This window comes from Alligator sinensis, unplaced genomic scaffold (assembly GCF_000455745.1).
Source record: "Alligator sinensis unplaced genomic scaffold, ASM45574v1 scaffold143_1, whole genome shotgun sequence".
Classification (NCBI taxonomy): Eukaryota; Metazoa; Chordata; order Crocodylia; family Alligatoridae; genus Alligator; species Alligator sinensis.
Window position 1 is genome coordinate 1,417,526 of NW_005842156.1, and position 13,844 is coordinate 1,431,369.

The window sequence follows — 13,844 nt, forward strand, 5'->3', positions numbered from 1 at the left end:
TCGCCGCTCGCACGCAGCGGGCTCTGGAGCGGCGCAGCCATGGCCCTGGCGGGGCCCGAGGGCTACGCCTACACCTTCCGCGACGCCTGCCACGCGGCGGGCATGCTGGAGGCCTTCGGCGCCTTTTACCTGGACGGCTCCTTCACAGACGTGACGCTGCAGAGCGCGTGCGGGGCGCTCTTCCCGTGCCACCGGGCGGTCTTGGCCGCCGGCAGCGCGTACTTCAAGGCCATGTTCACAGCCGACATGACAGAGAAGTCGAAGCAGCAGATCAGCCTCCCCGGGCTGGGCCGCGCGGCGCTGGAGGCCCTGCTGGACTACGCGTACACGGCCCGGGTCCGCATCACGGCGGGCAACGTGCAGGGCCTCCTGCGGGCGGCCGACCGGCTCCAGTTCGCGGCGGTGAAGGCCGCCTGCGAGCGGTTCCTGCTCAGGCACCTGGATGCCGCCAACTGCATTGGGATGCACGCCTTCGCGCAGCACCACCACTGCCCCGAGCTGGAGAAGGAGGCGAGGAGGCTGCTCCTGTCGCGCTTCGAGGAGGTGTGGCAGCAGGAGGAATTCGTGGACGTGAGCGAGGAGAAACTCCGGTTTGTTCTCTCCAGAGACAATCTCAATGTCCGGAAAGCAGAGGCGGCCATAGAGCCCGTCGTTCAGTGGGTAGCGCACGATGTAGAAGCAAGGATCGACTGCATCTATGAGCTGCTGGGCTGCATCAAAGTGGATTTAGATGAAACATACCTGAGGTCGGCCTTGAGCCTGCAAAAGAAATGCCGGCTCAATGGTGACAAGATAAGGGCTCTCATATACAACGCGTTGAATCCCAAACCAAAGGACACTTGCAAAAGGCCCACGGCAGTTATGTATGTGATCGGAGGGTATTACTGGCACCCTTTAGCAGAAGTACATGTCTGGGACCCTATAACCAATGCCTGGATCCAGGGAACAGACATGCCAGATCACACGCGGGAGAGCTACGGGGTCACTAGTTTAGGACCCAGCATTTATGTAACTGGCGGTTATAGGACGGAGAACATAGAAGCTCTTGATACAGTATGGGTATATAACAGTGAAACGGACGAGTGGAGAGAAGGCTGTCCTATGCTTAATGCCAGATATTATCACTGTGCAGTTACCCTGGGGGGCTGTGTCTATGCCCTGGGGGGTTACAGAAAAGGAGCTCCAGTACAAGAAGCAGAATGTTATGATCCACTACAAAAGACATGGGTTCCCATTGCAAACATGATCAAAGGTAGGTAATCTTTCTGTATGCTTGTCTCAATAGCTGCTCTTTTTCATTGCCTTTCTGTAATCTCCACACCCACATTTCTGGTCCAATCCAAAATCCACTGAAGTCATTTGGAAGTCATACCATTAACTTTAACGGTGTGGGCTTTGGTGCAAACTTTTGGTAGCCAAACTACTATAAACATGAACTCTGTGCTGAGGACCATATGCAAAAACACCACATTCTGCCTCTCAGGAGAGCTTGTTGGCATCCCCGCTAAATTGGCAGCATTACTTCAGGTTTGGGAGGTAGTGCCATGCAGAGCGGGCATGGGGTGTATCAGTGCAGCTGTCCCTAGTGCCATATTGTGCTGGTACCAATGAATGTATAATCTATATGAATCTATATGAATGTATAAGCAGGACGTTCAATTTTAATGTCCCCTTCCTTGTGTAAAAGTTCTGTGCAAGGTAGAAAGAATATAGAGGTTGCTGCTTATAGATAGCCCTTCTGGGGCTGAGCAGACCCTCAAAAACTAATTTTTTGAAAGCAGAAACTGTATTCCAATAAAACAATCTTAATATCTTTATCTGAAATATGCTGTACTGAAACACCTCTTAATTTTAGCTCCAATGGACGTTTACTACTTTGGATCCAAGCGGCAGTTATGCTTTATCTGAAAAAAATGTCTATTAGACTACCAATTTCTAAGCAATATTTCAATATTAAGCATTCCAATTAATTTTAGTCATGCTTCTCTCATTTGAAAGTTCTTTTCATGTAATTTGTTCATATTTCTATATACTATCTCCCTACAGTTTGTAATGGCCTCTTTCTTGCGAGGATGAGCAGCACCAATCTATTATTCAGGCTGCCAAACAACAGTTTTGCTTACTAATATTTAAAAATTGAATTTTAACTATTGTCTAGAGTAAATTATATTACTTTGTTATAAAAAATACCGTGAATAAAATATCAAAATTAAATTACTGCACACCGGTTTTTAAATTAGTGTCTGAAAAACACCTAGAAAATGGATAACGTTAACAACCAGTACAAATCGTTCAGTCAATTACTCTGACATCCATGTCTTTTCATGTCAAAACATTACTGTTTTTGCTAATTTATAAAGCGGTATAGATGTTGGAATTGCAATGTTTTGCCTTTCAGTATAGATGTTTTATGCATTTTTGCATATAACTTTTTTAGAAACATAAAAATATATTATGTCCTTCTTAATATTATCCATTTTAACTTGTCAAATGCCACTTTCTTTTATGTTTTCCCCCCTAAAGGTAAAGTCAATAGGGCTCCATATTGTTTACTTCCTTGATTGCACAATAACATCATAACAATGCCACTTAGTGGAATTAAAAATACAGTAGTAAAATAATCCTGTGAGGTACTGATCTCTCTTTAAATTTGTTCCTGATAAAAAAATTACGATTTTAATTTCATGGAAATTTTAAGGTAACATTTTTTGCCAAACAAAATTCCTAGAATATAAAGATCACACACCTTTTGTATGGGCTGAAAAGATGGATTCGTATTATTTAGTATACTATGCAATATGTAAGGTATGCTTTGTGTTTTTAATTTGCTTTGCTATATATTAATGAGTCTAGTTGGCTTGCCACTCTGGTGCTTTTGTTACTTGTTTATTTATGTACACAAAAGTATAATTTTATGCTGAAATGTAAATTAACGGGTATCTTTAAACTTGCATTATTAATGGAAGTGGCAGTAAGTATTCTACAGTCTGAAGGTGTGCTGTGAATTTAATACTGTAAATAGGTGTTGGAAATGCCACGGCCTGTGTCCTGAATGAAGTCATCTATGTAACTGGAGGCCACTATGGTTACAGGGGAAGTTGTACCTATGACAAAATTCAGATTTACAATTCAGGTAGCAATGAATGGAGCATAGTCACCGCAAGTCCACATCCAGGTAAGCACAATCATTTCACTAATAAATATAGAATTTAACTCTGTTATTTTTTCTTGTAAATTTTAATAATTGCATATTGTTTCAGACTGCTCTTTTATAAAAAAGAATAGCTTAAGTGGTAGTCCATTCCAAGTTACTGTAAAGTGAACAATTAACAAAATATTTAATCGATTAGCCATGAATAGTGTAGTATAAAAGTGATATACATATTATAAGAGAAGAAAGTAAGAACTGAATTCAGAGGAAACATTTTGAATATATTACTACTATCACTCTTTAATTCTATTTTGAATGGTTTTCTGTGCACATTTTTGGGAGGGGAACATATGAGTTTTATGTGTGTATCTTTGTAGTTAGCAAAGATTTGTTTACAGAATTTTTTAACAATAATTTAAAATAAATGCCCAGAGTGTACTTAAATCTAGACCATAGTGGGAAACAGCTTTTCTGTCCCACAAAATGTTTTGAGATTTAAAAAATGTTCCTGTTCATCACTCTGAGCCTTCAAAACTTGAAATGGAGAACAACCAATGGCCCACTGGTCAGAATACTCACTTGGCACGTATGAGATCTAGGTTCAAGTTTCTGCTCTCATTAGTATTTCATTATCTGCTAAAAGAAGAATAGCATCAACAGGAGAAACCCATCTAGGAATACCTGGGTAATTAGGGCACAACTGTGGGTAACTGAAGTTGAAGGGGCCATCTACTTACACAGAGCAGGGCCTTGGACCTGGGTGGCACATACCATGTGATTACTGCAGTCAACAAGTTATTTCAAACACTGGGAATGTACTGCCTTAGTGTATTTCCAGAGAGCAATTACATACCCTCTCAGCTTTTCTTTGCTAAGAAAAACAATTCATGCTCTCATAGCCTCTTTTAGTTGCACAGAAACATGGACTCTTCATTCCCCTGATCATCCTAGTAGACCTTCCCTGCTTCTTTCATTTTGAATGAATCATTCTTGGATATGGATGATCCAGACTCTACATTGGTGCCTTGTACAGTAGTATTAATCCTGCCCCGTGTGTACTGGCAATATTTGACCTGATACATCCTAGATCTTTGCTGCATCTTTGTTGATACGTGCTAGATCTTATTTGTCTTTCTAATGGCCGCATGACATTAGACCTGTGATCAACTAATACACCCAGGTCTTCCTGCTCCCCTGTAATTTCAAATTGATAAAAGTAGCCCCTTTAGTAGGAATTCTTGCAATTAGCTTTCATGCTCATGACCTTGCACTTTGTAGTTAAATTCCATTTGCATTCTTTCATTCCTCAGGGTCATTCAGTTCTTCCTGTTTGATATTTTACACACAAAGTCCGGTAGTTCTCTAAAAAGAGAAAGGAACATAACTCGCCCTCCAAATTCTTGGGAAAACAAGTGATTAAATCTAATCAAATTCCACAAAATATTAAAATTATTTAAATAATTATTCTTATCTGATCTGAATGTGAACTTGAACTCATCACATTTACCTTCTATTCATTAACCTACAGCTTTCTTATTGAATCAATGGACCAGGAGGAGGAGTAATGGGGGGTTTAATTTCTCATAGGATCAGGTTCCCTTCCATTCATATATTGACATTATCATCACAGCATCTGAATATGTTCCAGAAATTCAAGAAGTATATACCTGATTAATATATTACTAGAGAAGGACTAGATTATTAATATATTGCCATCTTATAAATGTAGTACTACAGAAGATTACATAATTAATATATTCAGGCAAGGTTCTTTGAGTAGATGTGATATCTTTTATTAGACCAACTGCGTAGTTGGAGAATTTTTTTTCCAACCACTCAGCTGGTCTAATAAAAGATATCACATCTACTCAAAGAACCTTGCCTGCCTATGTCCTTAGGCCAACATGGCTACAACCAAAAACCCAGCATCATTAACATATTACACTAGTTTCCCAGAAAATTCATTCACTCTTATGCATTTAGCACTGGTCCTTTACATGAATTGCTACCCGGCAAAATAGAAATTCTCGAGCATATTTGGTACCAGAATCTACATATTAAGTTTCAAAAATAAAATTTTAATTTGAATCCTGTTAGTGATGGAGATAATATGCAATACAATTGACAGTTATTTGAGTCTGCAGAAATATAAATTGCAATACTACTAAAGGAAGAATGACTTGGAAAAAAGGAAGAGATAGGAGAAGTAAATACTGGTATTGCTGGAGGTTTGGCTTTGGAATAGAACAGCAATAAGACCACAAGTATCCAAAAAGCATAAACACCAGTAAGGAAGACGGTGTTGTTATGTCTCATTCTAACTAAAGATCATAATAGCTCTTATCCAGTTCTCATCAATAGAAGTATTTTGCAAAGAAAAGTCTGTCTTTCTGTTTTACGGATGTGGAAACTGAGAAACAGATGAAGTGCTTGCTCTGAGGCCTTGTACAGATATTCAGTTTCTCCTAGGAGAGTCGCTGGTCCCAGGAGAAATCATGAATGTACAGATGTTCAGGCATTTTCCTCCCAGACTAAAAATGGCTGCTCCAGGAGAAAAATAACCTGAGAACAACTATGGTTAAATCACTCTCAGAAGATTTTTTCCTTGGAGAGCAAATGTCTATACATGATGTAAGTCAACCATCAAGCTGCTGACTGAGCTGGGAATTACATCGCTGTTCCCTGACTCCCAGTCCAGCCTACTGCTTTCCTATGATGCACTGGATTGAAATTGAGAGAAAATTAGGTTTCTTATCAGGAAATAGTTTTGACAATGAAGCAGGATTGTGGCATGGTCTGCAAGTGGTGGAAACCTCAGCATATGGCCATTGTCATCTTGACTGGAAACGGGCAAAGAAAATGAACCATAGGGAACATCAGTGAATTGACAGGGATAGAGTAGGTGCCCATCTATCTCTACTTTCTACATTTAGCAACATATATTCTTAAGAGACTTTCTCTAATGATATGTGATCACATCTATATGGTAGCTTTTTTGATGCCTTTAGTCTTCCCCAGACCAAGTATAGCAGAAGTTCTTAAGGTTTTTCCTTGAACCTGTTGGACTCAGTGAAGAAATTCCCAATGACTTCAACTGAGATCAACACCCCAGTGTTGTCATGTTGCTGCAGTTCCACTCCCTAGCTAATCTTGTTTCAGGGTTCACATAATTTTTCTAAATTAAACTACTTTCCCTTTCTCTCTGAAGAATATGGATTATGTTCTGCTGCATTACAAAACAAAATCTATCTTGTGGGAGGACAAACGACAATCACTGACTCCTATGACCCAGAAAAAAAGGAATGGAAGCAGATGGCTCATACAATGGAAAGACGGATGGAATGTGCTGCAGTTGTTATGAATGGGTGCATCTATGTAACGGGAGGATATTCCTATTCAAAAGGAACATATCTACAGAGCATTGAGAAATATGATCCTGAATGTAATCAATGGGAAGTAGTAGGCAATCTGCCTAGTGCCATGCGTTCACATGGTTGTGTCTGTGTGTACAATGTCTAACAGGATCTGATTATTACATTTCTGTTACAAGAAAGAAGCATATAGTCTCCATACCAGTACAGGTTACCTCTCAAACTATATATTTTAAGATAAGCTAATGGTTCACATTCAAGCCTAAATCTGTAAATAAACGTTTATTTATTTAAAGTGGCTTAGTGTAATATAGATATATTGTCATGCACTTTCACGTAGGGAATAAATTCACTGGTCATTCTGTATTGTAAAAGTTTACAAAACCTTCTTATAAAATGTAAGAAGTAATGTAAAATTACTAATGTGTATTAAGTAACCACTAGAGGAAAATGTAGTCTAGATTTTGTCACATTGCTAATAGGCTTTAAAATAGAAAGACATAGCTTTTCTATGGACTATGGGGTTTCAAATGAAATGAAGGTAGTAATGGTAATGTTTAGTGCCACAAGCTGATTGACTTGTTAAGACATTAGTTGCCTGTTTTAAAATCCCTTAGCAAAACAGGAAAAATTTGTCTTAGTGTTCTAGGAATAGGGCAATGCTCTACCTCTGTAGAAAGGCACTTAGGGAACATGAGAGAAGGCCCTACTTTCTTCTGTAATAACCCATCTGGGAGATTCAGAAATACATATTGTTGAATCCAGATAATCCTTTTTGTAAGAATAGTTCACATGCATGTTGTGCGCGGGAGGGAAGGAAGGCTTGCAGAATTCTAGTAGCTCTCTTGTGACATAGACATTTACATTATAGCTACAAACCAGATTTTTATTTAAAATAGCTCTTTCATTACCAAGGTTTTCCAAAAGCCTTAAATTGCAAATTAACTGTTGGTAGTGCTGTGAGTGAAGTAAATGCAGCAACATTAGGAACTTGGAAAAAAGCTTGGTGTATTTAGAATTCAAAGCTGGCCAGGGCACTGGATTTTATTAATTTATTTTCTGAAAGCAGCATGGGGGATCTTTATATTGCCTAAGGAGTTATCTGAAGTGGGCAGAAAGAAATCCCATGTTGGAAGGTAGAATTATTATTCCCACAATGCAGCAATGCTGTGTCAGCACCAGGGATAAGGCAGAATCCAGGCAAGGGGGTTGAAAAGATATGAACTACCAAACAAGCCTTCTTCCAAGTGAAAGGTGCCCTGTCAAATGTCTTAGGGAATATATATATAAACAGAGATTTCTTAAATCGCATTTAATTTATTATGGATTGCTGCTAGAGAGGCACTTCCTTTTTTTTTTTTTTAACAGTGTGCTGTTTCGTTGTGTCTACCATGGGACATTAATGTGTAGCTTGTTTTTAAATATTACTTGTACAGCAGTTATGGCAATGGGCTTCTAAAGTCTTAACCGCCCCCCCCCGCTCTCCCCCACACACACATATCCACCACATTTTCTTCTAAAATAGTATCATTTGTATCTGTGCACCTTACAATAAGCAAAAAAACCCAAACCCACTATCTTTTAGGAAAAAAAATCTCTTTCTTCAGTCTTCTAAAGCTACTTTCTTACAAAATGAAGAGTTCCTTCTCTCAGAGCTGTCAGGGATCTATTACTGGTATTTGTAAGACACTTCTCTTTTTTTCTTTCCCCTTTTTGTATAATTCTCCCTGCTTGTTGCATTTGTTACACAAAACTCTTTGAGTTTTGATTCAAGACTTTGTTGCACATATGTTTCTGTTTTGCTGTTTGTGCATACCTCCTTTAAAATGTATACGTCATGCATGCAGGGAGGAAATGGATACGCTAAAACTGAAGTTGTGCTTATTCAACATTCTCAGTGGAGAGGTAGGTAATGATCTCAATATAGTTTGTTTATACAAACTAAACTCTACAGAGACCTGAACAATGGAAGAGTCTAGTTCTGTGGACTGTGGTCTGTGGACTGTGGTGGCTAGATGAATTAGCACAAAGAACAGTGAAGGGCAAAACACAGAAACAACTTACAGATGAAAAAATTTCATATCACACTGTCTTCTTTCTTAAATTACTTTCTTCTCTCCTTTTTTTCAAAATTATTCTCTATATTTAAAAAAGCATATAAAATGAAGGAGCAAGATCACAAAAGCATTAAGACAATATGTACGTTTATAGACTCACAATGTCAAACAATAAACTCAAGCATGTACCTCACTATAGAACATGCTTCGGTGTAGTTTCATATTAAGGCAGTACTGTGATTAAAGCACAAGACTAGCAATCAAAAATGCTGTTCCTTACTCTGTCACTAATTTGCTAGCTAGGTGACCCTTGGCAAGTGTGTGATTTTTACTGATCTCAAATTAACCTTCTCTGAAGCAAATAAAGATAACTCACTTCAGGTATTTTGGAAAAGTATGAGCAAATCCACTGAACTCAAAGGGAATTTTGCCATTTTTAATAGGAACAGGCCCTAATTTTTTGTTATTTTTTTAGGGCTATAAAGTATTATACATGCACAAATAGTTAATATTAATGTAGCAGAGCACCTTTGGGGTGCTCGCCATGTGCCCGGGGCTGCAGTAGGCTGGGGCAGAGCCCAGCAGGGAAGGCAGCCAAGTGAAGCCCCCCCAGATCTCATTCTAAGGGGGGAGGTGTGTGGTGGAGCACTTTTGGGGGTGCTCACCATTTGAGGGCTCACAGGCTCTGCGAAGAGCCTGCTTTGGAGGAGCAGCAGAGGAAACCTTCCCTGGGTACTATTTTAAGGGGGAAGGTGTGTGGCAAGGCACTGTTGGTGCCTGCCACTTTAAGACCTAAGCCAGGCAGGCAGCAGGTGCCTGATTGCAGCCAGCAGGTGCCTGATTGTGGCAGTCATTTTGGATTCAGGTCTGCCTATATAAGCAGAGCATTTTGTTGCTGGCAGAGGAGGCAGTAACATTACTTGGTTGCAAGTCTTCATGGATTATTTGGGAGGTAAGGGAGGTGCTGTAGGGGGCGGTCAGGAGGTGCCTGGTCCTGGGAATGACCTAAAACTGCACCCTGCCAGGAGTGGGTGGCCTGGTGGCGCTCTCAGTGGTGCGGGAGACCCCAGGAAATGCCAGGCCAGTTACCACCCCGGTGAAAGGTGGGTCGGGGTGCCTTAACTCTAGCCCTCATCTTTGGGTGGGTTTGTGTAACATTGGAAGTAGTGGGGGGCCAGGCACGGCTGCGGCCACCTGAGCTCTGTGGGGGGTGCAAGACCCTGAAGAAATGTAGTTGGGGCCAGGCATGGCTAGGGCCACCTGAGCCCACCGGGGAGGGAAGCCCTGTGGCCCCAAGTGAAGGGGACAGATGAATAGCCCTAATGAAGCAGGGGGGTGGAGAACCAGAGGGCTGAGAGCCTGATATATATAGATATAGAGAGAGCACAATGGTATGCTGCTCCAGGCGGGGAGTGAGAGTCCCCGTGAGACCCTGGAGCACCAGTCATGGTGAGTTACCCCAGCTCCCACAATTGGGTGAGTGTTTATACCTAGTAGGGGCCAGAAGGCAGACCCCAGAGAGAGAGTGGGGCTAGAGGCTCAGATGCCTGAGGCAGAGTACCGTTGACTGATCAATGCTCAGGCCAAGACCAGAAGGGTCAAAAGGGCCAGGGGCCCACTGCAAGGGACGCTCAGAGCCAAGGGCCTGGGGTCCCAACTGGCCTGGAGGTGAGGCCATGGCCTATGTAGCCAAAGGTCCTGGTGGGGGGGACCATGCCTGAGAGGAGAAATAATTTTGAGGAGCTAGGCAGCCCAAATGAAGGTGGAGTAGGCTGCCTGAATGGAGGGATCAAAGAGGGGTCCTGACTGGATTATTCTGGGGCCCAGTGTGGGGTTGGTGAGATTAACATTGGTGGATGCCATCTGTGAGGCATGGGCTGCAGTGTAGGGTAGGTATGGAGCTGCAGATAGCGCCCCCTGGCATCAGGGCACGAATGGGTAGCCTCCTGCCTTAATTAACATCTTAATTAAGAACAAGGCATGGCAGATGAGCCAAATGGGTGGCATGCCCAAAGGCAAGTGGGGAACCTAGCACTGTGGCTAGGTGGGGAGCCCCACTTTGCCACAATTAATACTAGGTGGTGCTACTTCCTATAGTTCATGTTTGTAACATGTCAATCAGATTTTTTCCGATTAACTCTTAAATTAATATTGGGCAGAGGCACTAATATGATTTCACTGACAACACAGGGTTTTGCTTCCTATCAAAGAGGATGCACAGTTTATTAAAATTTAAAGGTTAATTACATTTTTAAGCACCCTATGCAATAGATGCAATGCATTTTAATATTAATAAATAGATTAATGTGACCATTTAATTTATGAACAAAGTCTAATTTTACTTATTTGGGTGTGGAGGAAGCATTGGTTATGTGATTAAAGTTCTTGTTTTAATATTTTACTTTTTGAAGAGTAAAGAATTAGAATGACATGATCTAAAATCAAAGTAGTTATTAAGTTAGTACTGGTATGTATTACTGTATTTAACTACAGTCTCATTAATTTTGATAAATGTGACACCCATGGATTTGGTAATAGAGATGTGTTTAAAACTTTTTTCTAGAAAATGTAAAATGTCACACTATTTAATAAATTCAGTTGTGAAATAAATTGTTGCGCAGGATTTTTTCTTAACTGAAAAGCACAGTAGAAGCAACCCTCCAAACTCATTTTGTGCATACCAGGCGTTTTGCCACAGAAATTTTCCTCTCCTTGTATATACGCATTATCAAAACAAAGCCCAACTTTTCTTGCTTCTGCATTAAAGAGTATAATGTCTTTTAGAATACCTGGTGAAATAAAATTAATTCTTTGTTATTAAGACCTAATACACTTTTTAACTCTACTACTGCTTTGGAATCCATTTTCCCCATCCTCCTTTGGACTGTCAGTAGTCTTCCAGCACTATTAGTAATTAGTAATAGTGCTGGAACACTACTGACGATCCAGTATTACTTAGACTCATTTATAATCCAAGACAAAATTTAGGCTGTAGAACCTAGAGGCTTTCTCCTTTGGGAAGTGGGGAGAACTGTTTTTTGGCAAAAAGTAGAGATACAACAGGATGATCTCAACTGACTATCCTGCTAGAGACCAAAAAATGCCTTTTGAAGCCCCCATCCTTCAAAATGAATGTGCTGAATTTTATGCATACAAGTAATCCCCTTAAAATCAAGGGGACTGCTCAAGTGCTGGATTTTGAGCATGCTTAAATTGTGAAACTGTTTGACAACCCAGGTCTAAATAAATGATCTGATTACAGAAACCTCACAGGAGTGCATTTGCACAGGAATGTAAAACACAGGGGTGTCAAACATTGGAGCCCTGTGACCTGGCTTGTGGATCTCAGACCAATAGTGCAGCGTGCAGTTAGTCTGGCACATATGCTGGACCTAATGCCACAGGCACTGCATGCAGCATGGGAGGTTTGGGGCACCAGACTGCTCTGGCTCTGGTCTGGACCTGGCTGTGCTAGTGCCAGCACGCAGGGAAAGTCTGGTAGGGCACCACATGCAACTTGTGTCCCATGCTGCTGCCCTAAGCAGGCATAGCCCATCCACCCCACGGGCTGTGCGCAGCACGTGCTGGCCCTGGCACTGGACTGGCCCTGTGTACTGGCTCCAGCATGTAGTCCTTATCTGGCCTGCAGACTGGCCTAGTGACCCTCGCCTAGTCCACAGAGATGGATGAATTTGACACCCCTGCTCCCTACTTTGTGTATTAAATTAAAACTACCAAATGCGTTTGGTTAATTTGCTCCAAAACTGACTGAGAGTCTTTGTGACAAAATATGATTAAAAAGGTAGGCAGTAAACCTATGTTCAGATTCTTCTTACTGTGTTTTTTTCTGTTCATATTTGGTCAGTAGTCTTCATGCAGAGTTTGGAGGAGAGTGGGCAGATAAGTTTCTCTTTCAAGCAGGGCACCAAAATGATGCAAATGGCCATCAACAAAACAGAGAAATCAATTGTATGCCAAGTGGCTAAGGTAAGGACACTGTTTTTCTTTCAGTTGCAGCCATTTCAGGTGCTACCTTAAACAACAGTAGATGCAAGTTTCAAACAGCACCTGAATTTGACAACACCATTTAATATTTATTGTCAAGCTAAGTGAGCTGTGTTTGACCACTAGAAATCATCCACAATCTCTTTTCAATTGGGGGGGGGGAAAAGAGGGAAGTCATGTTTGCTACATTGGATTTGAACTCCATTTACTGTGTTCATGTTGGCAAGACCTCATTGAATTAAAGCTAATGTTGGAAGAGCTGTATTTTACCATAGAAAATTAGGGTTATAAGGGACCTCAGGAGCTCATCTAGTCCAAGCTCTTGCTCAAAGCAGGACCAGCCCCAACTAGATAATCTCAGCCATGGGCGATGTGTAGGGGGGGCATGCGCCCCCTCGAGATTGGCTCTTGCTGGCTGGGGAGCAGGGATGACTAGTGAAGTGCTGGCTGGTGCCCCTGATTAGTGCCAGCTGGCACGGAGAGGTGACAATGGCACTGTGATTGGCTGCTGGCAGACCAACAGACTGTGGAGGCAGCAATCACCCATGATCCCAGCCAGGGCTTTGTCCAGCCTTAACCTCCACGGATGGTGATTCTGCCACCTCTCTGGGTAACTTGTTCCAGAGCTCCACCACCCTCCTCATGAGAGGCAGTTTTTCCTAATATCCAGCCTAAACCTCCGTTACTGCACTTGACTTCAGCTTTAGATTAGGTAACAATTGTTCCTATTAGTCTCTGCGGCCACTTCAGCACTTGAGCTGTACACAAGCAAAAGACTCCTCCAGATCTTAAAAATACTTGCACGTTAGCTCCCGTGCTGAACTTGGAGGAGCCGGGGCGGCTTTATACTGAGGTTGGCTAATGAGTAACGACATTTAAGGAAACAAATGGATGATACTTTACTCCTTACTTATCCCAGAGAATATTAGGGGGACTGTATGTGCCTCTCTCTTATTTTTTAACTAAAAGCAGGGCGTTTGAATCTCCCGCTGTGTTCATGTCATTCCCTGCGCAGAAGGACGAATATAAAAGGATAAAACGCAATTTAAACAACAGCTTTAACGCGAAGTAACGTTTCCGCGCGTTTCGGGCATGGAGGCTCGACCAGAAACACCCACTCAGGTCCGTGCCGCTGCGTGTAGCGGCGGGACCGCCTTTGCCCCACACCTCGCCTGGTGCCACCGAGACCGCCTTTCCCTGCCCCGGCCAGGCGGCCCGCACGCGGCGGGGGCGGGGGGGGGCCCCCCTCGGCCCCTTCCC

At 42.0% G+C, this 13,844-nt stretch overlaps 1 protein-coding gene across 1 annotated transcript; it reads left to right on the forward strand.

Annotated features, from left to right (window-relative positions):
• Positions 1-6: 6 nt before the first annotated feature.
• On the forward strand, positions 7-9,378 carry KLHL23 (kelch like family member 23). Its single transcript, XM_006025623.2, has 3 exons — positions 7-1,252; positions 3,023-3,175; positions 6,360-9,378. Exons 1-3 carry the CDS (start codon positions 40-42, stop codon positions 6,668-6,670), a joined length of 1,677 nt encoding a protein of 558 aa, XP_006025685.1. The 5' UTR covers positions 7-39; the 3' UTR covers positions 6,671-9,378.
• The last annotated feature ends 4,466 nt before the right edge of the window (positions 9,379-13,844 follow it).

Coding starts and splice junctions, on each gene's coding strand:
- KLHL23 (XM_006025623.2), top strand. CDS start 40: ATGGCCCTGGCGGGGCCCGAGGGCTACGCCTACACCTTCCGCGACGCC. Junction 1,253..3,022: donor CATTGCAAACATGATCAAAG/GTAGGTAATCTT, acceptor TACTGTAAATAG/GTGTTGGAAATGCCACGGCC. Junction 3,176..6,359: donor CACCGCAAGTCCACATCCAG/GTAAGCACAATC, acceptor TTCTCTCTGAAG/AATATGGATTATGTTCTGCT.